The 25103-nt window shown below is 42.9% G+C and overlaps 1 protein-coding gene across 1 annotated transcript in view; it reads right to left on the bottom strand.

Moving 5' to 3' along the window:
• The window catches only part of LOC120310273 (formin-binding protein 1-like), a 44729-nt gene extending 20048 nt beyond the window's left edge, over positions 1–24681 (bottom strand). Inside the window, exon 1 of the mRNA XM_039348525.1 lies at positions 24182–24681. Within this exon, the coding sequence (XP_039204459.1) occupies positions 24182–24205 (24 nt within the window). The 5' untranslated portion in view covers positions 24206–24681. The remainder of the gene's footprint in view (positions 1–24181) is intronic.
• Positions 24682–25103: the final 422 nt, after the last annotated feature.

Genomic DNA, 25103 nt, shown 5'->3' with positions numbered 1-25103 from the left:
ACAATAAAATTAATACTGGAAGGTGAAACAATATGTGGCTACAAAGGGAAACCTTGTTAACAATTAGAGCTCACACGTTTTATAGTTACTCTCTCTACCACATAAAACATATATGATCAATTTGCTCAGTTACAATTTAATCGGTCTTAACTACATGATTATAATCACTCATTTTTTCAACCAATTGGAAGTCTGATCTCTTAGACATGACAATACTCTACAGAGTATCTTTCCAAATTTAAAAAAAAAATGTTTTCCCTCTGTTTGTAATACTTTCCCATTTCCAATTTTGACACTGGATATTCAAGAAATCAAATATCGTATATCCAAATTTCTAATGTCCATGAATACACTGCTCTGCAGTCCTCTTTTACTCTAAAGACTTTAAAATCCTTTCAAATGAAGAGAGAGTTCCTAGATGTTTTTTTTTTTTTTTTTTTGGCAGCCAGTCTGTTTTAGGAAATGTTGGCATACGGTACTTGAGAAGAACTAGTTCAAAAAGTAGCACTTTAGTCCACGTTACACAAATTTGTATTGATCATGTATTTCAAACAGTGGATATATTTCGTAGGTGGACCTATGCCAGCATGCATAATGTGGAAACCAGACACGCTATTTAATATTTAATCAATTACGATAACATTAGCTACCATCAATTACATAAAAAAAAACTACAATACTTGAACTGTTTATGTTTAATTCTATCAATGCAAACAGTTAATGTAATTTTTCTGGTCAGCACAAACACAAATAAAAATAAAACTTTGCTCAAGGATGCATTAAATACTGTGATAGAAAGCATAAAATATAACCACTTTCCTTTTTCAGTCATTTGGAAATATTCTGTACAAATAAAGAGGTCTCTTTTACTGCATTTATAGTATGTAGAAGAAGCTACAATTGTGCTACAGCTCTCTGCTTGCTATTATTATCAACATGTTCATACTGAAAAATATTGGATTGTGCTTTCTATATGCACCCTAAATAAATCCATACTTGTATGCAGACCAAAGAAATCCATAGAAAATTATTAAAAACTCTGAAACATCAAGCACACTTGTATAGCTCCAAATAGCATACACAGGATTATCTCATTTATTCTAAGAATTATTCTATAAATGAGTATAAACTGGGGAACAGATAATAGAACAAGGTGCTTTGATGAGTTTTATGGATGAGCATGCTTGCATTCAAGGTCTTCTCAATTCAATGTCTATCACAGAACATTAATTCTTATATGAAATATGAAAACGTATGCAAAAACATTAAGAATAATATTGCAACAAAAATTAATTAGGATGAATAATAATAAAGATTAAAGTGTTAATATTGCTATAACAGTCAATGTTGAGAAAGTAACATTAATTTAAACGCCATCTAAAATCTGAGATGGATCAAGTATTTCCTAGTGAGAACACTGAATATCTAATTAGTCATATGTAGAGAAAAGCCGCTGAAATGAGCAGAAATTAAGTGAGTCTTAATTTCTTTGTCTTCTTACAGACAAAAGTTCTCCTTCCACTATGGCAGGGCTTTTCAACCAGTGATAAGGGTACCACCTGCGGTACATTAGCACCTGGCAGGTGGTACGCGGCCATCCTAGAAAAGTGGTAGCGGGGGAGGGGAATGAGCTGAATCGGTGGCAGCACCGCACAAGCCTGAGCGAGAGATGGCTGGAGCTGCAGGGCTGTCAGAGCTCAGCGGAAGCGCCAGGATCAGTGCCGCTTTCCAGCTGATCGGCACTTCTTTGGGGCTGTCAGGGCTCAGTGGAAACGCCAGGATCAGCGACAGGCTCCAGCTGGAAAGCAGCACTGATCCTGGTGCTTCTGCTGAGCCCTGAAAAAGCACCAATCAGCTGGAATGTTGCAGCATCTCCAGGGTCTTGTGATTTACATTCAGATGCTTGGCAATTGATTCATATTTATGACTGTCACAGTGTCCCAGGGTCATGTGAAGTGACCAAAACCTGCTGCAACCACCCAGCAGAGGGGGGAATAAAAACCAAACACCCCCCACCCCACCCCCACTGCCAATCTTCAACAGAAATGTTAACAATGGAAACGTCAGACAGGAGGAAGAGCGCCGCCGGATGGGCAGGCAGGTGTCTTGCTCGGCTATGGCTTGGGGGGCACTTTTTTCAGTGCCATTGTGACTTCGAACAGTCACTAAGCGAACTGTTGTAAGTCGAGGACTACTGTACTTCATCACTTTTTTTCCTTTTTTTTTTTTGGTCATCAAGTTTTTGACACCTTGCTAGGCGACTGGTGGTACTCGGATATTGCCGTATCCTAAAAGTGATACAATGGGTGAAAAGGTTGAAAAGCCCTGCACTATGGTACCTTAACACAAATACACTTTCACAGGTATTTGTTCTACACTACTCATTGGTACAGATTTATCTGCCACATCTCTGGACTCTTAGTAGTCCATAATTATAAAATACAACAACAAAATCACGACAGTAATTACAGTCAAAATTAAATTAAATTGAAATCACATAACATAAACCAACAATGTTAGAATCCATTCAAAAGCCCATAAGAATATAGTCTTTGACTTACGACCTTAATTGAATCTAGAATTATGGTATAAATCAGTGGTGGCGAACCTAAGGCACGCGTGCCAGAGGTGGCACTTGCAGCCCTCTCTGTGGGCATACATGCCTCACCTCCCCCGCGACCCCCTCTTCACCAGCAGCCCCCCTGGAGGAGAATCACCCCCGAGCGTGGCCCATGTGAAGCAGCGCAGCCAAGGCAGTGTAGACAAGACTCTGCTCTCACCGCTGATGCTGCGGAGGTGGGCAGAGGTGTGACCGCCATGGCGCTGCTGGGCTGCCTGGGTGATCTGCGGCAGGTCCTGGAGGTTGTGAGTGGCCCTGCAGCAGGCGGGGTGGGGGATGGGGTGGGGCAGGGCAGGGCAGAGGGTAGAATGGTGGCGGCAGTTTTTCAGCATTCAGTCTCTAAAAGGTTCGCCATCACTGGTATAAATCATGCTGGTTGCTAAGCAAGTCATCACATGACCCACCCGATTCTACGATTGGAAGTAAACACCAGTTTCCAGCAAAAAAACATTGGGCATTGTGGTCACGATTGCACAACGCTGCAAATGCCCAAAATGTAATCATGTAGCCATGGGGAGAGGGGAGCAGTTGTCAAGCAACCAGTAGTACAGAATACAGAATACCAGAGTTGGAAGGTACCTTGGAGGTCTTCATATAGTACAGTGGTTCTTAACCTGGGCGATATTGCCCCCAGGGGACGATTTCATTTTTCAGGGGGACGATGGAACAAAAAGGGGCAATGTAGGGGTGAAGGAACAAAAGGGGGACGATATGGGGGCGATGGAGCGAGATGTTTTGGGGACACTTTTGAGCCTTCCCCTGTGGCTCCAAGCCTCCTCCGCCATTTGCAGAGAGAGAGACAGAGAGTGCCTCTCTCTCTCTCTCTCTCTCATGCGGATTTGCCCCCTCACAGGGTTCCTGATTGGCCCTGGGCCTGGGTGCCCCGCCACCTGGGAGAAGCACAGCCAGGAAGTCCCTTTCCCTGGCTGGCCCTGTCTGAGGTGCATGTGGCCGGGGAACTGTGTGGGAAAGCCCCGGGATCCCCCCAGGATCCCCACTGGGAGCAGCCCACCAGAGCCTCAGCTGAGCGGGCCAGCCTTCCCGTAAGCCGCGGCCCCGAAGGAGAGCAGCCCGAGATCCCCAGCCCCGGGACCATTGGCCCAGCTGACCAGGAAGGCGTGCCGGAGTCCCGGCTGCTTTGTCGGTGAAGAATGTGAGGTGAGCAGAAGAGGGGGGGAGAGAAAGGGAGGAGAGAGGCATTTTCCAACCAGCAGAAGAAGAGCCCTGGCTGGATCCATGGGAGCGCCTCCTCCTGGGGTCCGGCGCCAGCTTCCTTGCCCTCCTCCTCTTCCCCTTCTTCCTCCTGCTGCCCCCTGTGTGGCAGTCCTGGCTGGGGCAGCAGCTGGCAGGGGCATTGCTCCCTGGGCGAAGCTGGTGGGTCATGGATCGCTGGGAGCGCCGCGTGGTGCAAAGTGGCCCCAGCTCCTTCAGCACGACGGATTTACCGGCAGCATGGGAGGCTCCAGCGTTGGTTCTGGCGGGAGGTGAATCGTTGCCCTGGTTCCGACCAAGGATGCCAGTGGCGTGGGAGGTTTGGCAACGCAACTGACAGGGCATGTTCCGCGGATGTCCCACAACTTAAGCCCAGGGACACCAGCAGTGCGAGGGGAGGCCTGGCGATGCAGCTGATGGGCAGGGCATTCCGTAGATGCCCTATGGCCCTGACTTGAGCCCGGGGATGCCATGTTATGTGGGATGGCCTGCCAACATGACCGTGAGCCAGGGCGTCCCCGCAGGCAGTGAAGCTGGGTGCTCCAGCAGCAACAGGGGGTCTTCTGATGCCTCCTGCCCCCTCTTCCCGCCCCTTCGGCACCCTCTGCCTTTTGTTCTCTCTCTCTCTCTCTCCTCACCTGAAGAAAGAAGGGGGAAGGGAGGGAGAGGAAAGAAAGAAGGAGAGGGGAGAGACAGAGAGGGGGGAGCGCAAGTGCCTCTCTCTCCCTCTCTCTCTCACACACACAGACACACACATTGAGTGGGGGGGAAGAGGACTGGCAGATCAAGGGCAGAAAGAGGGAAAGAGTGGGAGGGAGGGAGACCCTTTTGACATCTAACGACTCCCTAACACAAAAAATGATACCAGACCCACACTCACAAAAACCACACAGGAGGTCACCACCAAACATCCACGCAAAAAACAAACCCAAAGCCACACTGACTATGAGGCACGACTACAAACCAGAAGCCAGACCACAGCTGCATCATTAGCCACTTAAACCCCCCCAATCCATACATGAAGCAAACTGACACCCTCCATGAAGAGGAAGCACGACCACGAACGCGAAGCCAAGGAATGGCAGGGCAGCCCAAAATCTTGAATCCCTCTGCAACTCAGACTAACCTGAGCACAACCAAACAGAACACTCCCCCAGCCAATCAGAGCACAGCCAACCCCCCAGCCAATCAGAGCACAGCCAAGCCCCTAACCAATCAGAACACACCTCCACCCAATCAGAACACAGCCAAGCTCCCACCCAATCAGTTCATACCTCCACTGGCAGTTAAAAGGAAGAAACAGCTAAGACCACACATTGCTGCTCGAGGCACGAAGCTGAAAGCACCAGCCTGAAGATGACGAATGGGACTTCGTCGAAACGTCGCCAAGACACTTCCAATTTTACGTGGGAGAAAACCCGAACAACCAAAGACCTACATATATATATATATATATATATATATATATATATATATATATATATATATATATATATATATATATATATATAAAATAAACGTAAAAAAGGATATATGTAGTGTTATTTTCATTTTAGATGTCAAAAGGGTTTTGCGGCTCCCAGTGTTTTGTGGGTCCAAGTGGCTCTTTGAGTGTTTTGGGTTGCTTACCCCTGCTCTATCCATACAACCATGCCATTGGCCAAAATGGGCAGTGATGGAGGGGGGAGCACTTCTTTCGAAACATCACATGCTGTTTTGTGTGTCTCTCTGTATTGTACTTTTTTAGCGTGCACTCTAGTTCGATATATTTTGTGTCTTTTTAATCCTTTTTACAGTGTGCGTGACTATATATACTTTCCTCGAATCTTAATTTAGTTTCAGAGTTTTTGTCTTGAAATTCTTAGTTCCTGCACTGCAGTTTGTTCTTATGCCCTTTTTATATTTCTTTTTGCATCTTAAATTTCACTTGTTATTCAATCATTAAATGTTACTGTTTTTCTTTTCGAGCATTTCACTTTCTTGCAGTTGAATTTTGTTTTCAGTGGTCATTACATTTAAGTGTCTTGAATAAATAAGATAATAATGAAATACATGTATCACAAAGTTTGGGAATAAAGTGACGGGTGGCACCAAAATATTTCACACAGTTGAGATATGGGAAAAAGACTGGAAATAAATTATTTGTATCAATATGTCCTGATGACAATTTTAAAGAAAACAAAAAAAGTATTTGCATAAATTGAAGAATTATTTCCTATGTTGTGATTGAGAGGTTATGTTGGGGGGGGGACAACTTCCTCATTTGCTCAAGGGGGCGATTCATTCAAAAAGGTTAAGAATTTTGGGAATAAAGTGACGGGTGGCACCAAAATATTTCACACAGTTGAGATATGGGAAAAAGACTGGAAATAAATTATTTGTATCAATATGTCCTGATGACAATTTTAAAGAAAACAAAAAAAGTATTTGCATAAATTGAAGAATTATTTCCTATGTTGTGATTGAGAGGTTATGTTGGGGGGGGGACAACTTCCTCATTTGCTCAAGGGGGCGATTCATTCAAAAAGGTTAAGAACCACTGATCTAGTAGTCCAACCCCCTGCTTAGGCAGGAAGCCCTACACCATTTCAGACAAATGGTTGTCTGTTTTTTTTTTAAAAAAAAAACTTCCAGTGTTGGTGGCGCATTCACAACTTCTGGAGGCAAATTGTTTCACTGATTAATTTTCACTGTCAGGAAATTTCTCCTTAGTTCTATGTTGCTTCTCTCTTTGGTTAGCTTCCATCTGTTGCTTCTTGTCCTGCCTTCAGGTGCTTTGGAGAATAGTTTGACTCCATCTTCTTTGTGGCAGCCCCTTAGATATTGGGACACTGCTATCGTGTCACCCCTCGTCCTTCATTTCATTAAACTAGACATACCCAATTCCAGCAACCATTCTTTTTATGTTTTAGCCTCCAGTCACCTAATCATCTTTGTTGCCCTTCTTTGCACTCTTTCTAGAGTCTCAACATCATTTTTACATTGTGGCAACCAGAATCGTATGCATCACTCCAAGTGTGGTCGTACCAAGGCATTATAAAATGGTATCAGCACTTCATGTCATCTTGTGGTAAGTTGAAGACTATCTGTAACATACTTTTAACTAGCTGCTAGGAAGATATAGATGCAATCTCATCTCCAAGGGGGAGGGCAGACATTCCAGAAGACTGGAATGGAGAAATGTCTGTGGGTTTGGCCTATATCATTTCATGGAGATGGGGGCCTACTAACAGTTTTTACCCGAAGCAGTTCCAAGTCATTCTCCGCAGCTTCTGCAGCCTCCATAACCACACAAAAGCATGATCAGAGAGTCTGGACGACACAAAAGAGCATACCCATTCTTCCACGGCCTCCTCAAATCGCACAAGAGCCAGACTTTCTTTTATGGCCTCTTCAAATCGCACAAGACTTTCTTTCAAGACTATTTGTTATCGGGTATTGCTGAACATTGGTGTATAACTCAAAATGTCATGGTATATCACCTTCGACATATGTCATAGGTTCGCCATCACTGCTTTAGGCTCAAATGAGTTCATATCATGCTGTTAGGTTTACTTCTATATGTAGTCCTTGACTTACAATAGTTCATTTAGTGACCGTACAAAGTTAAAACGGCATTAAAGAAAGTGACTTACAACCATTTTTCACACTTACGAGCATTGCAGCATCTTCCTGTTCATGTGATCAAAATTCAGATGCTTGGCAACTAACTCATATTTATGACAGTTGCAATGTCCCAGGGTCATGTGATCACCTTTTGGGACCTTCTGACAAGCAAAGTCAATGGGGAAGGCAGATTCAGCTAACAATCGTGTTACCACCTTTACAACTGCAGTGATCCACTTAACATGTGTGGCAAGAAAGGTGGTAAAATGGGGCAAAACTCACTTAACAAATGTCTCACTTAGCAACAGAAATTTTCTGCTCAGTTCTTAATGTAAGCTGAGAACTTCCTGTAGTCTTCCTCCACTGAAGCTTCAGACATTGCTTCTCTTTCATCATCAAGAGATCCTTAGAAAATCAAGGTACATTTCAGGGTTTACACTCATAGAATCTGTTTGGCAACAATCTCATCAAAAGCCAGATTGCCTCCAAATAGCAGAGATGGGGCGCTGATCTTACCTGAACGCCTTTTCTCAGCATGACAATGGAGAATCCACCAACAGGTTTTCCTCATCATCTGCCCGTAGACTAATCGGCCAATTTTGCTCCGCCTCTCCTCTTGAGACCTCCCCTTCCCAGTCTCGACTGAGGCGAAGCATTGGCTACATTTCCTTGTGTTGGCTCAATCCTTTCCCCTCACAGGACCTGACTGGCCTCAAGGGTGGGAGTGGATTCTCCATCGTCATGCTGAGAAAAGGTGTTCAGGTAAGACCAACGCCCCTTCTCCAGAATGATGAGTGGAGAATCCACCAATGGGACATACCAAAGCCTCAGTGTCCCTGTGGGTGGGGAGCAGTCTGGGCCTGTGTCCCAATCTCTGATACTACGCATTGGAGTACCCTCCTGCCAAAGGAGGCCTCCACAGATGTGAACCTATCTAATTTGTAATGTTTTATAAAAGGGGAAGGCAATGCCCACGTCACCGCTCTACATATTTCTTCAATCGGCGCCTGAGATGTCCATGCTGCTGAGGTGGCAGCGCTGCGCGTGGAGTGTGCAGTGATTTGTTTGGGGACTGTCAAGGACTGTCCCCTGTATCTTCTGCTATGCACCTTCTAATCCATCTACCGATCGTGGATGCGGTGACCCTTTGACCTTTGTGTGAGAGTAGAAGGAGACGAACAGGGCTTCCGATCTGCGGAAGGGCGCCGTTCACTTGATGTATTGTTTTAAAACTCTGCAAACATCTAAGGTGTGCCACTTGCGTTTCAATTCATGGGAAGGCTCAGGGCAAAAGCTTGATAGCACCATCTCCTGTGATCTGTGAAATAGGGAATGACCTTTGGAATGAATGAGGGGTCCAAACGTAATACCACCCTGTCCGTGTGGAAGGTACAAAGATACTCCCTGACAGGGCTGCTAACTCTGAGATGCGCCTTGCTGAGGTAACAGCAACTAGGAAGGCAATCTTAAGGATCAGGTATTGTAAGTCGCAAGTCTGAACAGGTTCAAATGGAGGTAAGATGATGGCCTGAAGGACCTTAGGCAGATCCCAGGAGGGGTATCTGTGGACTAGGGTGGCCTGCTGTTTGTTGCGCCCTTAACGAAGGATCGTACCACTGGGTGTCTGGCTAGTGGTTCAGAGTTACCATAGGTGAGGATGGTAGATAGGGCGGCCAACAGGCTACGAATTGTGTTGGGCGCTAACCCCCTATCCAGACCCTCTGCTAGGTAGTCTAAGGTATCTGGAATAGAGATACTGCAAGGTTCTAGCTGTTGTCTGTTGCACCAGCTACAGTAATTTCTCCAAGTGGAATCATAGATCTTGTTAGTTGTAGTCCTTCTAGAGGCCTAGAATGTCCTAATGACTCTTTGTGAGAAGTTGTCTCTTTCTAGTAGACTCCGCTCAAGTGCCAGGCGGCCAATGGGAGCCACTGTGGCTCTGGATGTAGTAGGGACCCCTGGTTGAGGGAGATTTGGTCGTGTAGAATCCTCCGCAGTGGAGATGTAGATAGACTTACAAGATCGGCAAACCAAGGCCGTCTTGGTCAGTGCGGTGCAATGAGTATCACCTCTGCTTGTTCCTGCAATATCTTCCTGATGGTCGCTTGTATCAGAGGAAGCGGTGGGAATGCATACAGCAGTCCTTTCGGCCACTGAACTTGAAGTGCGCATCCGCTCTCTCTGCCCCTGGTGCCGGAAACCGGGAGAAGAACCTTGGGAGTTGGGCATTCTTGGGGCTGGCAAACAGGTCCAGCACTGGGTGGCCGAATCTCTCTGATGCTTCCTTGAAGAGAGCAGGGTGCAGACTCCACTCTGAGTGGTCTATCGTCACCCTGCTCATGGAGTCTGCTTGGTGATTTGCTTCTCCTGAGATGTGCTCGGCCTTGAGGGAGGCTAGGCTGGACTCTGCCCAGGCCCCCAGCACTTGGGCTTCGGCCATGAGGGAGCTGGACTGAGTGCCTCCCTGGCGGTTGACGTGCGCCTTGGCCGCCATGTTGTCCGTGAGAATCAGAACGTGCCGATGCGCCACTGCGCTGCAAAAGTGACAAAGGGCCAGGTGTATGGCTCTGAGCTCTAGCCAGTTTATGTTGTGTTTTAGGTCTTTCTTTAACCATCGACGTTGTGCCAGTTGGGCTTGCAGGTGTGCTCCCCAACCAAATAAGCTGGCATCCGTCGTCAGAGTGACTCAGTTGACTTCCTTGAACAAGTGTCCCTTCCCTACCGCTGGGGAAGACCACCACTGGAGCGACCCTAGGACCTTTAGCGGAACCTTTACTCTTTAGTTGGAGGAGCTTATCCCACTTTTCTGAAACGGGAGCAGGAACCACTGCAGATCTCTGGAATGTAGCCGTGCCCAAGGCACTATTGTGAGGCATGACACTATTTTTCCTAACAATTGTGATAGTGTGGAAAATGTCATGGTTCATTTCCTTTGGATGAGCCTGACCAGGGCTCGAATGATGCATTGACAATCTCAAGAGACATGGACCATGCATTTTTGTGTGTCTATAACTGCTCCCAGATGAAGGAGGCGGGTCGAAGAAACGGTCTGACTCTTTTGGAAATTTACTGAGAAGCCATGTTCTTGAAGAGTTGTCAGAGCCAGTGCCAGATCTGACTGCGCTGTCTGGACTGACAAGGATTGGATGAGAATGTCATCCAGATAACATTGGATGCGCACAGGAATTGTTCTCAGATGTGCGGCGAGTGTTGCCAATACCTTTGTGAACACCCTGGGAGCTGAAGAAAGTCCAAAAGGCAGGGACTTTGCCCCATGTGGTAGAACCTGAGGAACCTCCAGTGGTCCGAAAGTATGGGAATGTGAATGTAGGCCTCCGTCAGATCTATGGACGTCAGCAAGTCTCCTTTTCTGATGCTTGCTAATATCAATTGGAGGGTTTGCATTTTGAACTTTCTGTATGCTAGGTGCTGTTCAGGTGTTTTAGGTCTAGTATTGTTCTACACACACACACATACACACACACACACACAGAGAGAGAGAGAGAGAGAGAGAGAACTCTTTGTGACTATGAATAAGATGGAATAGAATCCTTGTCCCCACTGATCTCTTTCTACCGGTTCTATGGCCTGAAAGTCCAGAAGGTGCTGAATGGCCTCCTTGATGAGGTTCCTTTTGATCAGATCCTTTGGAGATGGACAAGGGATGAAGCGGTTCGGGGGTGTTGAGATGAATTCCAGCGATAGGCCGAATCTGACAGTATTTGAGACCCAAAGGTCCGTGGTGGTGGCTTGCCATTTGTGAGCGAAGAGAGCTAGCCTGCCACCAATGGAGGAACTCTCCCCGCCGTCACTTGGATCTATGGTAGGGGTGCCCCCCCGCTCCTTGAAAGGGCCACTTTGATTGGAACTGTTGTCTGAATCTGTCTCTGTTGCCAGTTCTCTCCCCGTCGGTCTGACCTGGGCTGAGAAAAGAAACCTTGCTCTGTGCCTGCGTCGGATCGAAAGGACGGTCTGCAGGAATAGGAAGAGGCTCTCCTCTCCGTTCTCTTTGCCAGATGGGCCAGAATCTTGCACTTGTCCTTGTTTTCAATCAGATAAGGATCAAGAGCCTCACCAAAAAGCCGGCCACCCTTATAGGATGCTGCCGCTAATCACCACTTTGCCTTCATGTCGGCTCTCCAATGCTTGAGCCACAGCAATCTTGCGGTGCTGCTGGCCTTGTGAAGCAGGGTCTTGAATAGAGATGGACTAAAGAGGCCCACAAATGGGGGAGGATCTGGGGATACATCTTCCTCGTCAGACAGCCCCTGATCCGTCAGCTCCTGGTCCTCTGCAGGAAACCTCCTGTTTTTAGAGGACCTGGAGGGGGAAATTGAGTCTTCATACACAGATGCTTCCTCTTGGGAAAGATGGGAGCCACCCCTTGAAACCACAGACCCTGTTTTGGAATGATGGTGCCTTGAGGAAGCCATGGCCTGTGCGACCGCCTGAGATATCAGGGATTGTAGATGTTCTGAAGACAATGCTCCATGACTGTCTGAGCGACGGGTGCCTGATTCTGAACCCAGGCCCCTCACCTAGGGGAGATCCGTTCCCCTGTTTCCAGAGGTTCCTGACTAGGCTTCCTTGGGCCAAATACCTCCGCCTCCTCATAACTGGGTGGCTCTAGATCGACTTCAGTGGAGTTTTGCCTCCTTTTGGCTCTGGAAAACTGTTTCTCTAGAGCCTGGTGTCGTCGTTTAGCTTCCCTATCCGCTGTTTTGGAAGGCCTTTTTGCAGATATTGCCTTGGCCTTGATCTTGCCAGCCATCTCTGCTTGGAGGATTTCTGTCTTTTACGAGCAGGAAGGCTGCTGATGGAAGGTTCCTGCGCTGTTTGGGCTGCGCTTGTGTCTGCCATTTTTAAGACTGAAAGGAATTTCAGTTCAGGTCTAATTCAGGAGTAATATGAATTGATTTGATTTGTCTATTTATCAATTTAATATTTGTGTTTTTAAAATGGGCATGGCTAGGGGGAAGGAAGGAAGTTTGATTCAGATGCCCTGAATAGTGGTGAGTTCTGACTGAAAAAACACCCCTTCTTGCTTCAGGGCCACGTGGGGGTAGCTGGTGACCAAACACAATCTATCCTGTTTCTACAGCTCAGCTGTGTTCCCTGGAGGCTATAAAAGTTCCGTGTGCGTTCGCGCCTTAAGGCCAGAGCCAAATAAGGTAAGCTGGAATTTAGCTCTCTACCATCCGGAGGAGCTGCAAGGAAGCCGCGGAACTCAGGGAAGCCGCAGGAGGCTGTAACTCTCCACGGAGCAGCTGAATCAGGCATTGTCAGAACTGAAACTCTCTGGAAACTCCTAATAAGCCCCTTACCCATGTTGATGTCTCAGATGGCAACCAATATCAGCTGGACTAAGAAATTATCTGACCATGCCAACAGATCTGTTACAATATTCTCCATATCCAGTTAGCAGGATAACTGCTCTAAAATACAAGATTTGAAGAGTGCCCAACTACCTGTACTGGGGCAGTGATTACCTGCAATAAGTCCATGATTACAATAGAAGCTATAAGCTCAATGAATTGTTCACAGCCCTGATCCAATGAGATATAGATTTACTCTGTCAAAGAATGAAGGAACTTCAACTCCAAACCAGAGACAAGATCACAGAGCTGGAGACAGATCTGAATGGATGGTAGATATAGTTTAATACCCAAAACATGTAGATATTCATAGCCTCTTAGTACAAGAGGTAGGTTCCCTAATCATAAATAAGGTGTCTCTCTGTGTAATTTATTTGCTGCCCATTTGGGTTCAGGTATCACACAAGATAAGTGACAACTGTCGCCCTTGGACCTGGAGGGGGAGATTTCAGAAAAGACATAATCACTGCCTCCTTCCCAATCAGATTTCAATAATGCATTCCAGATCCACCTGTTTATCCTCAACCAAATGTGATCATAAATTTGTTATTTACAAGAAGCAGCTTGCCCTCAAATCTCCAAATACCTGACCGTAAGGAGCCAGGAATGGGGCAACTAGGAGAAAACTGGTAGAATTGCCAAGGTTGCTATTCCAAGGCAAAGGTGATCATCACCTTTGCCTTGGAATAGCAACCTTGGCACTCACATGTAATCTCCTTCAACCCATCCTGCTTTCACCCCAAGTCATGGTCAAATTCCATCCACATAAGCCTTATCAAAACCATAATCTTCTAATCCATTCAACCACACAACCGCCTATCCACTATCAATACCACAAGCAGCACGTAGGATCAAAATAAACGTGGCCTGACTAATTAAGGAGGCCGCTCAGGCCAGAATAGAAACCACATAGTCAACCCCATTACAATCTCAGCTTCCCTTATTCCCTACACAGTTACAGAACCCAATATAAAATAAATATAGCTTCCTGCACACTGCAAGAGTTTTTCCTCCTGCAATTCTCATTTTGCAGGCTGGAATCTCCTACCCGTATTCAGATTTTCCCTACTCTCTTGGATGGAGAGAGATCTTCAATTTCCTGCTGGCATACGCTAATTCTAAGTAGAAATTACACCAGTCACTGTCCAGATTATTTTCCAATTCACCTCCAACATCCAAAACAATTAACAGTTAAAAATGAGCCTCCATTCCAGTTTTAACTCAGATGTCATTACTAAGTTACTCAGTAGGATCTGCCCAGGATCCAATATCAATGACATTTCCAGAATTTCTTGCAATAACTGCTACTTTTTAGGTTGATTCTTTAAAACTGCCAAGACTGTCTTTCCAGGGAGTTAGTAGATGTTCTAATTGGAAGCTTGGCTCCCAGCATTGGTATCCATCTTGACAAGACCATCCTGTCATTGCTATCATCAACACTCTTATTTAGGTCCAAAACAATATTGATTACATGCTGTTAAGTTGGTATCAACTATTAGCAATCACATAAATAGATTTTCTCCAGGATCTGTCCCTCTCCCTAGCCTGGTCTTTTAGGGTTTCCAACAATTCACCCATCAGCCTTGTAATTGAATCCATCCATTTTGGTCCTATCTCTTTCCTACTATTTCAGTATTAGAGTTTCTCCAGAGATAGGTCTTTGCACACTGTGTTCAAAATATTATCATTTGTATGCTGGTCTATTACCATACTAAAGATTTAATTTGACGATCATTTCAGCCCTGTCACTTGTTCTCCAAGTGAAAACTCTGGGATGATTTGTTTAACAAGCCATTTGTTTTTCTTAACTATCCATGATATTCTCAGGAGTCTTCTCCCACACCAAAGTTCAAAAGTATCAATAATCGTTCTATCCTGGGCTTACTAAAAAGATATCAAAAGACTCTTTCACACAACTTTTCTACCACACATTTCTTCCAAATGACCCTAGCTTATAGAAATCATGATCTTATACTACTATTGTACAAAACACCTTCATTTTCTTACATTATCGTATCCTACTCAAAAACTCTTACCCTCCAGTTATATTTTCTGTTCTTCTTTAGGTCTACAATCCCTGGCTTTCCATACTACAAAATAATAAGTTAGATGTAGCTACGGGGAAGTACCAATTGCTTTACAAAGTCTTTTGGAATTCCTATGTTGGCCTCTTATGCACAGCAAGATGGTACAGAAAATAACACCGTGATTTCTATAGGAAATACATTCTACTACATTGTTTCCAGCTACATGATCTTGCTAAGGAAAAATCATAAGGCTATCCAGACAATGTCATACATTGATAAGTGAACAGAAACGCCATCAGAGTGCAATATTGAGATGGCAGGCAAAGTTTCCAAGGATATTATGATACCTGTCCATAATTTATCATTATCAGAAAAGTTTTCATTTCTGTAGCTACCGATGCACTAATAGCTAAACAATGAATCATGACAATGTTCTATTTACCACTGGAACGGGGAAAACTATTATTCAACATAATATTAGGAATTAGCCTGTAGGTCTTATTTATATAAGCAATAACTGATTCTGTAAATATTTTATTGATTTCTAAATTAATTTATTTAAGTTAAGAGGGCCTTTAGTTAACTGATTCTGTAAATATTTTATTGATTTCTAAATTAATTTATTTAAGTTAAGAGGGCCTTTAGTTAGCAACAATTTATCCTGCAATGCTCAAAATCATGCTAGTGGCTAGAATGGAACATTCATTAAGCAGATTTGCTCTGTACCAACTGATACTAGATTGATTTTAACAACCCCTCCCTGTTCAGCAAATAATTTATATGCTTAAATGCTAAGGAGCAAACAGTATAGAAATCAGTTTAATGAAATGTTTGGCACTCACTACAGGTAAATTGTATGGAATATGTTTGTAAAAAAATAGTTTAATTTCTCTGCGCAAAAAGAAAAAAATGTGTTTGTTTTAGAGTTATGAAGCATGTATACTCAATATGAGACTTTACATGTTTTTAAGGGTAGTATAATTTTAGGGACTAGAAATATTCAACAGTTTTCAGGTTTAGCAGACACACAAAAATGATGCAACAGCTTACACATATTCTATAGCAGAACAAAACTACAAATATGAGTCAAGATTTTGTACATTATAGAACCAATTGTATCTGGCAATTATTTTAGTCAGAAAATCAACATTTGATGGAATCCTTCAGCTTCCATTATTTTCTCTTCTTTTACAACTATTATACAGTTGGAAGAACTGAAAATAATCCAAAAGGCTAAGTACAGAAACTGTCTGCCAAGATACCATTGAATTAGAATCAAGTATAACCTTACTACATACATACCAATTAACTCACTAATAGCAAGTCACTTTAAAAACTACAATGGAACTTTCTTTTTCCAGAAAATGACAGTCTCAGCTTATACAGACCCTTCAGTGAAGTTCTCCAAAATATTTATTTTAATTAAGGAATTAAAAACCTTACACTTCACCAATTCCCAGACCTATTTAACAGTAAATTGTATCTTTCCGTAATAGTCTGATCCCTTAATCCTACATAGAAAACATCTAGTGGCCATGTATGACACTATCCTTTCTTTTATAAAGGAACAGAATATATAATGCTCTTATTGGTTTTTTATATTTTATGTAAGCCATTAAAAGCCTTTCCAGTTGCAGTATTATAGGAATATATCTAATAAATAAAATTAGGATAACCGGCAGCACTATAAATAGTATTTCTTAATCCAGATCTCACCATGATACTTTTATCTGCTAATAATGCTCTTCTACTATTTACAGTATAATCCCATACGACAGATATACTAGTGGATTTTCTAAATCAACCTCAGTTTGATCTTAGCCACTGTTTTGAGTTAATACAGACCTGGTCATTTTGAGGAATTATGTCAGGAACTAGATAGGGGCCGACTTCCCAACTAGTTCTGTGGATTTTCAGTTTCATCACTCATAGTATCCTTCTGAATCATTAAAGAATGCGTCTGGAAAATACATTTGATAGTAATCAGTCTTAGATGATGATGTTAAGGGATGCTTATTGAGTTCCCTGTTCGCTGGTCTATAGCAATAGCAATAACACTTATATACTGCTTCACAGTGCCTTACAGCAGGGGTCCCCAACCCCCGGTCCATGAACCGGCACCAGTCCACAGCATACCAGCAAGTGGTCTGCACAAACAAGTTAAGCTCCATCCTCGGGATGCAGGCAGTATTCAAAACCACACCCCCTCTGGTCCACGGAAAAACCTTTTGACATGACACCGGTCCCTGGTGCCCAAAAGGTTGGGGACCTCCGCTTTACAGCACTCTCTAAGCAATTTAGAGAGTCAGCATATTGACCCCCACAATCTGGGTCCTCATTTTACCAACTTCGGAAGGATGGAAGGCTGAGTCAACCTTGAGCCAGTCAGGATTGAAGGAATCGAACTCTGGCGATGTGAGCAGAGTTAGCCTGCAATAGTGCATTCAATAGTGTACTGCAGCATCATGGCTATATGATTCCATAGGATTTTAAGCATTCCCTATGTTATTTAGCATATATAACAGCATAATACTGTTAGAAGGGTACTGGTATAACTGCGGGGGGGGGGGAGTTAGGTCATTATTATGTGGATGACACCTAACTCTGTTACTCCTCTTCCTCTATTAACTTTTCCATTTCACTCCAAGAAGGCAATAAACTAACTGCGATACTACCTGAGTACAATGATGTAGCATTCTTCTTGAAAAGAGTAATGCAGTTTGGAGTGATTTTGATTGAAAGTGACCTTGACTCAAAAAAAAAAAAAAGTTTCTCAGGCCACTTGAAAAACATCTAAATTTCATCAAGTCTGGATTACTACAACACAGCTGGTCCAGAATGCTACAGCTTATTTGTTAACTGGAAATGTACAGGAGAGTAACTGAAATGAATGCATTCTCTCTCAGAAGGATGTCATCACAATTCAGAGTGCTGATGTTGATTAAAGATCCTGCACAATCAGGATATTGGGAGGTTTCCTCCTCCTCCTCTTCCTGTATAAATCTGACTTTCTGTCAAGCCCTCTTATATATTTCAGGAGCAACTCATATCCATCTCATATCTGGGAGGAATTCTACACAGGCTTTGGAATGATTTTTTGGGGACGGTCATTATTTTACCTCATTAACAGCCTCTCAAAGACGGAATGAAGTTCTTCCTTTTTAGGATAGCCTTTAATATACAGTTCTATTATTGCAATTTTCAAATTGTCCTTTAAATATTTTCATTACTGTTCTGCCTTTTTGTTGTCTTCATGTTTTATTTCATAAATCATACAAAGCTCTACCAAACGTAAGCAGGATATATTTTATGTCCTTCTATTCTTAAACTCTCAAGCTTGGTTTTCCACTCTTGTACTTCAGTTCATGTATACAGAAATATCATTCACTTCTTCATACATCTGAAGAAGCTGCAAATTCATTATGGTATCATTATTATTTTTATCTTTCAAAAGCAGAAATGGAACACCATTTTTCAAACTATTGTCTGAGAAACAATTAATTGTTTAACAGCATAACATCTGAGAACCATTTGCTTCTATTTATAGAATTTATCTTCCTTATTTTTCCACCTTCATTATGTTCAGGTTGCTTGAACATGAAAAAAAAATGTTGGAAATGTTTTCCCCCTTTCTCTTAGTGAATGACATCAGTTTTAAATGAAAACAGACTCAGTTTTTTTAAAAAAAAGCATGTCTCCCATTTCACAGCAGTCTGAGGAACAATTGTCCTAAATAGCTTCATAAAAGAAATCAGCACACAATTTGCTTCAGAAGATTTAAATATGTTTTCTACAAACATAGGGATATATCATTGCCAATCTGGAAAATTTAACTATGAAGGGGGTAAAAACCCTTTCAAGATTAATGATTCATTTTCCATGGAAACAAGATCAGGATATCAGATAGCCATGCAATCAGAGACAATTTCTGGGAAGATACTACTAACACTGTAACCTTAAGTTGCATGGAGTTGAAACAGCAATTGGCCTGGTGAGATTCTTTTTTAATCTTATCATACATGGACTATCGTAAAGTGAGCAAGGCTTACAACTAGCCATTGCTAACTCATTCCAGAGAGAGAATAACAATTCCTTCAAGGTAAATAACTTGCCAAACCTGTCACTCAAGCTGCCCAGCATTATATGCAGCTAAGTTGGTAACATTTTTCTGAGCTATTTGTTCTTATCTGCAACACTGAAATAATTGCTCAGCTTTAAAAACTGCTTTAAAAAGCATCTCATTCAAATTCTTTAGAGAAAAACTTCTATATCAAATATAGAAGTAACATTTTGCAGTATCTTCTGAAACTGATCTACTAACATACCTATCACAGTTCACTAGTCTGACAGGCCATCCCTAAATAAATTACAGCTAGTCCTTGTTTAGCTACTACAATTGGGATCAGTAAGTCAGTCCTTAAGCAAAATGGTCACTAGGAGAAACCATTATTGTGCTTATGGTTACTTCAGCTCTTCTTTACAGACCGGCAAAAGTCATAAATGTGATGATTGATTGTAAAGTTAATTTTTCATCACTGCTGTAACTATGAGCAGTTGCTAAATAAGGACCACTTGTAATTGGATTATATTGGCTGAATTTTGCTTTTACAAACGCAGGTAATCCTCATTTAACAAACCTAACTGGGACCAGAAATTTCATTGCTTGGTGAAACAGTCATTAGGCAAAACATCACATGACCACATTGCTTGTTGATGGCAATTCTGGTAGTCATAAATTGTGGTCATTATGCAGCCAATAGGCAAGAGTGATAATGTTGTTGAACTACATGCAGAGCCAAAATTAGCATTCTTCAATACTGTTGTAATTTTGAACAGATCATAGTTAAGTAAGGACTACCTGTACACCATTAGAAAAACCAGAAAGCTAGTTTAACTTTGAAATATGCTTTGAATATGTAAGTTGCTTAGTTTCTCCAGAAACTTTTTATTTATGTATTTATTTTGGAAAATTTGTATAGCCACCTGCTTGTTCACAGCAACTCTAGGCGGCTTGCAGGAAATAAAAACACATTTTAGATGGCTTTGAGAAAAATCTACGTTTGCATGTTCAAACAGTTATGAAGAGAACTATCATCAGAAACTATAAACTTTGTGAAAATGTAAGTCATTACAGTCATAATCTTATAAGCACTGTTAGTTGGTTCCAACAGTTTACCACTAATTGCAATTCTACATAGTCATAGGGATGCACAGAAAGCAAAATGACAAAACATGCATTGTGATGCAACCTCTGCCCCTTTTGTTCATTACTGCAACTTCATATAAGGAAAAAGCTTAAAGCCCATGTTTCATCGTTCTGGTGAAATTTGGGGATTTTACATTCATTTTTCTACACAGTGTTATTATCAAATCTCTATTTCTCAAATCAGGCTAAAAGTACTTCTTAAATATATATGGCTGGGAAAAAAATAATGAAGTGACACCACTAGAAAGCTGACAAATGCATGAAGGCTGGATTCTCATATCATACTAAGATACTTCTTAAATTTATCTACAAAAGAGTATATTGACAAAAACAAATTCACAAGTTATGATAAAATAAAACACAAAACAAATGACTTAAAACAATAAAAACTTAACTATAAGAACACAGCCATATGGATATATTTCTTCTCTGTCTTTAGCAATTACTTACAATTACTTACCAAGATACAGGACAAGCTTGTTTCATAAAAGAGAAAGATATCATTTTCTGTTCTTCAAAAAAATTGTTTTAATTAATAAGATAAAATACAGGATGGTTTGCATTCTTGAAGTAGATGTGTTTATGTTTACAAAACACAAAATAACTACCAGCATATTAGCTCAAATTAATAAGGATAGGTTGAATCTCCCTTTCTTAAAATTCTACTGAAATTGCAAAATAAAAGTTATCAGTGCAAATACAAAAATTAACATGCATCATTCTTTGAAAAACATATTCCAGAAGAAAATGTCCAGAAAGATAAGAGGATTCAACATTACTGCAGAAAATAAATATTTTCAGACTTCCCTAAAAACCGCTTGACCTGGTTCTAATGCTATTGAAGCACAACTGACCAAGAGGTTATTTTGTCTTCATTAACCAAACAGCCGAAAGAATATTTTATATAGTTTACCAAAATTAGCTAAATGTGTTATCTTTATTACAGAGATAATGTAGAGGTAGACCTTATTTAGCAACTGTTTGCAGTTACAACCATGATGATAAAGTGCCTTTGAGACCAATCCCATTTACAACCTTCACAGGTATATAAAGCAAAGGAAAGCTGAAATAATATCATAAGCACAGTTGTGGTTTCACTTAGTATTCACTTTGCTTAACAACAGAATTGCTGGTCTCAACTGTGGTTGGTAAAGGAGGATTAGTTTTATCAAAATGCCACCCTGTATACACACCTGCTATACAGATAGTCCTCCACTTATGACCACAATTGAGTCCAAAATTTTTGTTGTTAAGTGAAACATTTAAGTGAGTTTTGTCCCATTTTATAACTTTTCTTGCCACTGTTAAGTGAAATCACATCAGTTGTTAAATTAGGGTTAGGTGAATTAGGCTTCCCCACTGACTTTGCTTGTCAGAAGCAAAAGAACAGGGTATTAGATAGTTGCTTCAACATGTAAAAATACAGTCAATGCCTAAAGACAGATCATTCCCAGAGAATAAGCAGCAAGTTGTCCAACTTTTTCCCCAGATGATAAACTCATTAAATTGATTAAAGATTTTAAAGACATTTCATTTCATATACACTTTAATTTACAATCATTTTTTAAAAAAATGTTTTTCCACATTTCCTGACACATTTTCTACTTTCAATTAACATTATGTGTGTCAGAACAGCTATACAAGTTATGCTACTATGTTTTAATTTACTAATATAAATAAAAGTATGCTTCAAAACAATTTAAAATACAATTTGACAGAAGAATCAGAGTAGTGTAATGGTTTAAAATGTTGCACTAGGAATGGGGGGGCACATTTTAAATTATCTTCAGCACAGCAACTCAGTGGGTGACTTTGGGCTAATCTCTCTCTCTCTCTCTCTCTCTCTCTCTCTCTCTCTCCCCCTCTCCAACATATGTGGACTTGATTAAAGCTGGGAGGTATATGTAATAAATAATCAGATACAATATTGTAATATTACAGAAATCACCAAAATAGAAATGAAAAAATACAGTATCATATTAAAGTTACTGCACAAAGTTTGGACAATGTTTTTGAATTGGAGTGTTTTAAAGGAATCAGTTCATACTTGTGCACAAGAAAACAAATCTACCTACTCTGATGTCAAAATTCCTATTCCTTAACTGACTCCACTGAATCATTCAATGTGGTTTTCTTGGGGCTGAGCCTCACGGTTTGCTTGTAGATGTTTTATTACCTGCGTAAGTAACATCAGCAAACAACCAAGCTCAGAAAGCATCAATGACTCCACACTTTAATCCTGAGCTATATATATATTCTCTTCTATTATAATCAATATATGCTGTTAAATTACCACAGCCTCTAAGCTATTGAAGTAGGTCCCTCAAAAAAGGGACCTTCAGCAAACCCTCTCATCCCAATCTCACTGGGAGACAGATCTCACTAGGAACTAGAGTCACCCTATCCGGGAGATGGGAGGCATATAAATTTACTAATTAAATAACCAGAGAAGGTAGTTTTGCAGATATCCAAGCCCTGAACAATAAAGATCTTTAAAGGTAACCATCAGCACGCTAAATTGTACCTGGAAGCTAACTGGTACTCAGTGAGTGCAGTTCCAGAAGCAACACAGTTAACAGAAAAATGTTGATGTGCTCATAATTATATGGGCAACTGCATGCTGTACCAGCTGAGGTTTCCAAAAGGGTTTCAACATCAATCTACAGGAACTGCAGGAACCCAGGTGTGAGATAAGGAAGACATGAGTGACCCAGCATAGTACTTCCCGAACCGGAAATGGCTGCAATTGGCCACAATTAAGGTAAAAATAAGCAGAGCCAGGACTCCGATTAACAAATACAACCACTAAAATTAACCACTAGATATCAAGACTGTCCTTCATACACACTGCCTATTACTTCCCATCCACAATCAATAGAACAATTGCATGCAGAGTGCCCCAGTGGCAAGTGATGTGTATAGATCCTGTTATGTTGTTGGCTCCATGGGGCTGTGTACTTTGGCTTCCCACCATGGTTTCTATTAGGAATGTTTAATAACCATTTCTTAAAAAAATATGCACAAAAAGAGCAGAACCGATTAACTATCTGCTTTGCAATTACTCAGTTATCTGAGAGAAGAGACTATAATACCAAGAAGAAAATATACCATACCAAGGTGTGGTATTTGAGAACGTAAATATAAGGGCTTCTGAGTGACTCAGACCTCATATGTACACTGACAGTAAGGTGACAATCAAGAATTCCTCTCATTTTAGCCCTGGAACTCAGCTAAAACCCAAAGAAAGCTTTGATTGCTAGTTAGCTCATTTTGCCTGCCTACTTAACATACCTCCCTTCTTTTTCTACTACACCTTCCCTACTAAGCCCAACCTGGTCTAGCTTCCCAAAGCAATCTCAGGCACAGCTGACTCACACCAAAGATAGCAGGACCAACCTAGCAGACACTCCACCGCCTTCAGTTTCTTCCTTGAGAACGAAACCGTCACCTAACAACCCCCCTCCTTGGCCTCGCCAAGCAGGAATCCATGTGTCCCTTTCGCGCCCTGTATTGTCGAAGCTCTCTTTTCTTTGTTTAAGGAGCGAAAGAAAAATCTGCACGACCAGCCAAAGCAGCTCAAGCTCTCTCTCTCCCCCCTCCCCTAAGGAGAGGGAAAGAGAGAGGGAGGGAGAGGGAAGATGCTGTGGACTCCCTTTGCGAAAAGACCCAGCGCTCTTGCAATGGAACCGACGTCCTGCACCCACCGCTTGGAAAACCGCACGGAGAGGAATCCAGCCTATGAATTAAGATCAACCTTATCTCAGGATTCTAAGCCCTGGAAAAGGAGGAGGGGGGAAGAGAGAGGGGGAATTTCTCGTTTGGGCCCCGCCCCCTCCTCCACAGACGTGGGAAACGGTCCGACCCCCACGTTACCCGAGTCCTCCCCTTTTCTCCCCCGAGGCGCTTCCACTACTTCGTTCAACAAAGCAGCCCAGGCGCGCGCGACCTCCCGCTCCCGGCCACACGGAGATTGCAGGGCAAGGGGGCTTCTTCGCCTAACCACACAAACACACACACACACACACACACAGCCGGCCGAGCAAGCCCTGCTCTTTTCCCCCGGGTGGTCGCGAACCCTGGGCACAATGAAGAGAAACCGGGGTGTGTGTGTGGGGGGGGGGGGACTGGGACTCACCCAGAGCTCCGTGCCCCAACTCATGGCGACTCCGCTGGCAACACAGGCTTCGCCGTCGGCGCTCCTTTGTGGCTCTTCGAGTCGCTCCTCCCGCGGCTTCGGCGCTGGCAGGAACGGCGGCGAGGCAGCGGCAGCAACGCACCCCGGCACACACCCTCGCTGTCCTCTGGGGAAGTCTCCGAGCTGGTGGAAGCGTCGCTCCGCTCGGCGCTGGAGAGAAGGTGGCGGCGGTAGTAGGGACAGCGGCGACCGAAGCTCCAACTCCGCCTCGCTTCAGGATGGGAATAAGGAAAAGGAGGGAGGGAGGGGAGCCGCGAAGGAGGCTGGGAGAGGGGCGGGCTCGGCCACCGCAGCCGCTCCTTAGGGAGGCCCGGGGATTAGGCGCGAGGCGGGAACTGGTTCCTTCGCTGCTCCCTTGCCGGCCGCCGCTGCCTCGCTTACTGCCTCGGCCGTCTTACGCCTTACGAACTGCAGCAGGAAGAGGGAAGGCTCTCCGCGACGGGGGCGGGGCGGGTTACTACAGGTGAGGCGTTGCTACCTTTCTGGAAGCTCTCTTCCGTTTCAGAAAAGCCAACGGTGCTACCCGGCTCCTGACTCTATGCAAGCAAAAAAATAAAAAAAATTAATCGACTGTCCACGTGTTCGACGGTACAGCGGTACAAAACGGTTGACCGGGGAAATCGTGCTCTCCTTTTCGTTAAGCTTGCAAAGCAAAAGCTAATTTAAGGATGTTTAAATTTCTGTAGAGTTGGCTTAAGTGGGCTCACATGGTGTCGACGTCTTCCCCTTTTTTTAGTTAGCAGGTTTTGGTTTTATTTTAATACTGAGGGGGTGCATTAAAAGAGGCCATTCGCGCAAATGCATCCTTGACTGGTTAAAGACATTCTCAGAATAGAGCTGGAAGGGATCTTGGAGGTCTTTT

The sequence above is a fragment of the Crotalus tigris genome, unplaced genomic scaffold (genome assembly GCF_016545835.1).
Source record: "Crotalus tigris isolate CLP2741 ecotype Arizona unplaced genomic scaffold, ASM1654583v1 scf7180000018155.2402879, whole genome shotgun sequence".
Taxonomy (NCBI): domain Eukaryota; kingdom Metazoa; phylum Chordata; class Lepidosauria; order Squamata; family Viperidae; genus Crotalus; species Crotalus tigris.
This window is presented reverse-complemented; position numbering and strand designations above follow the sequence as displayed.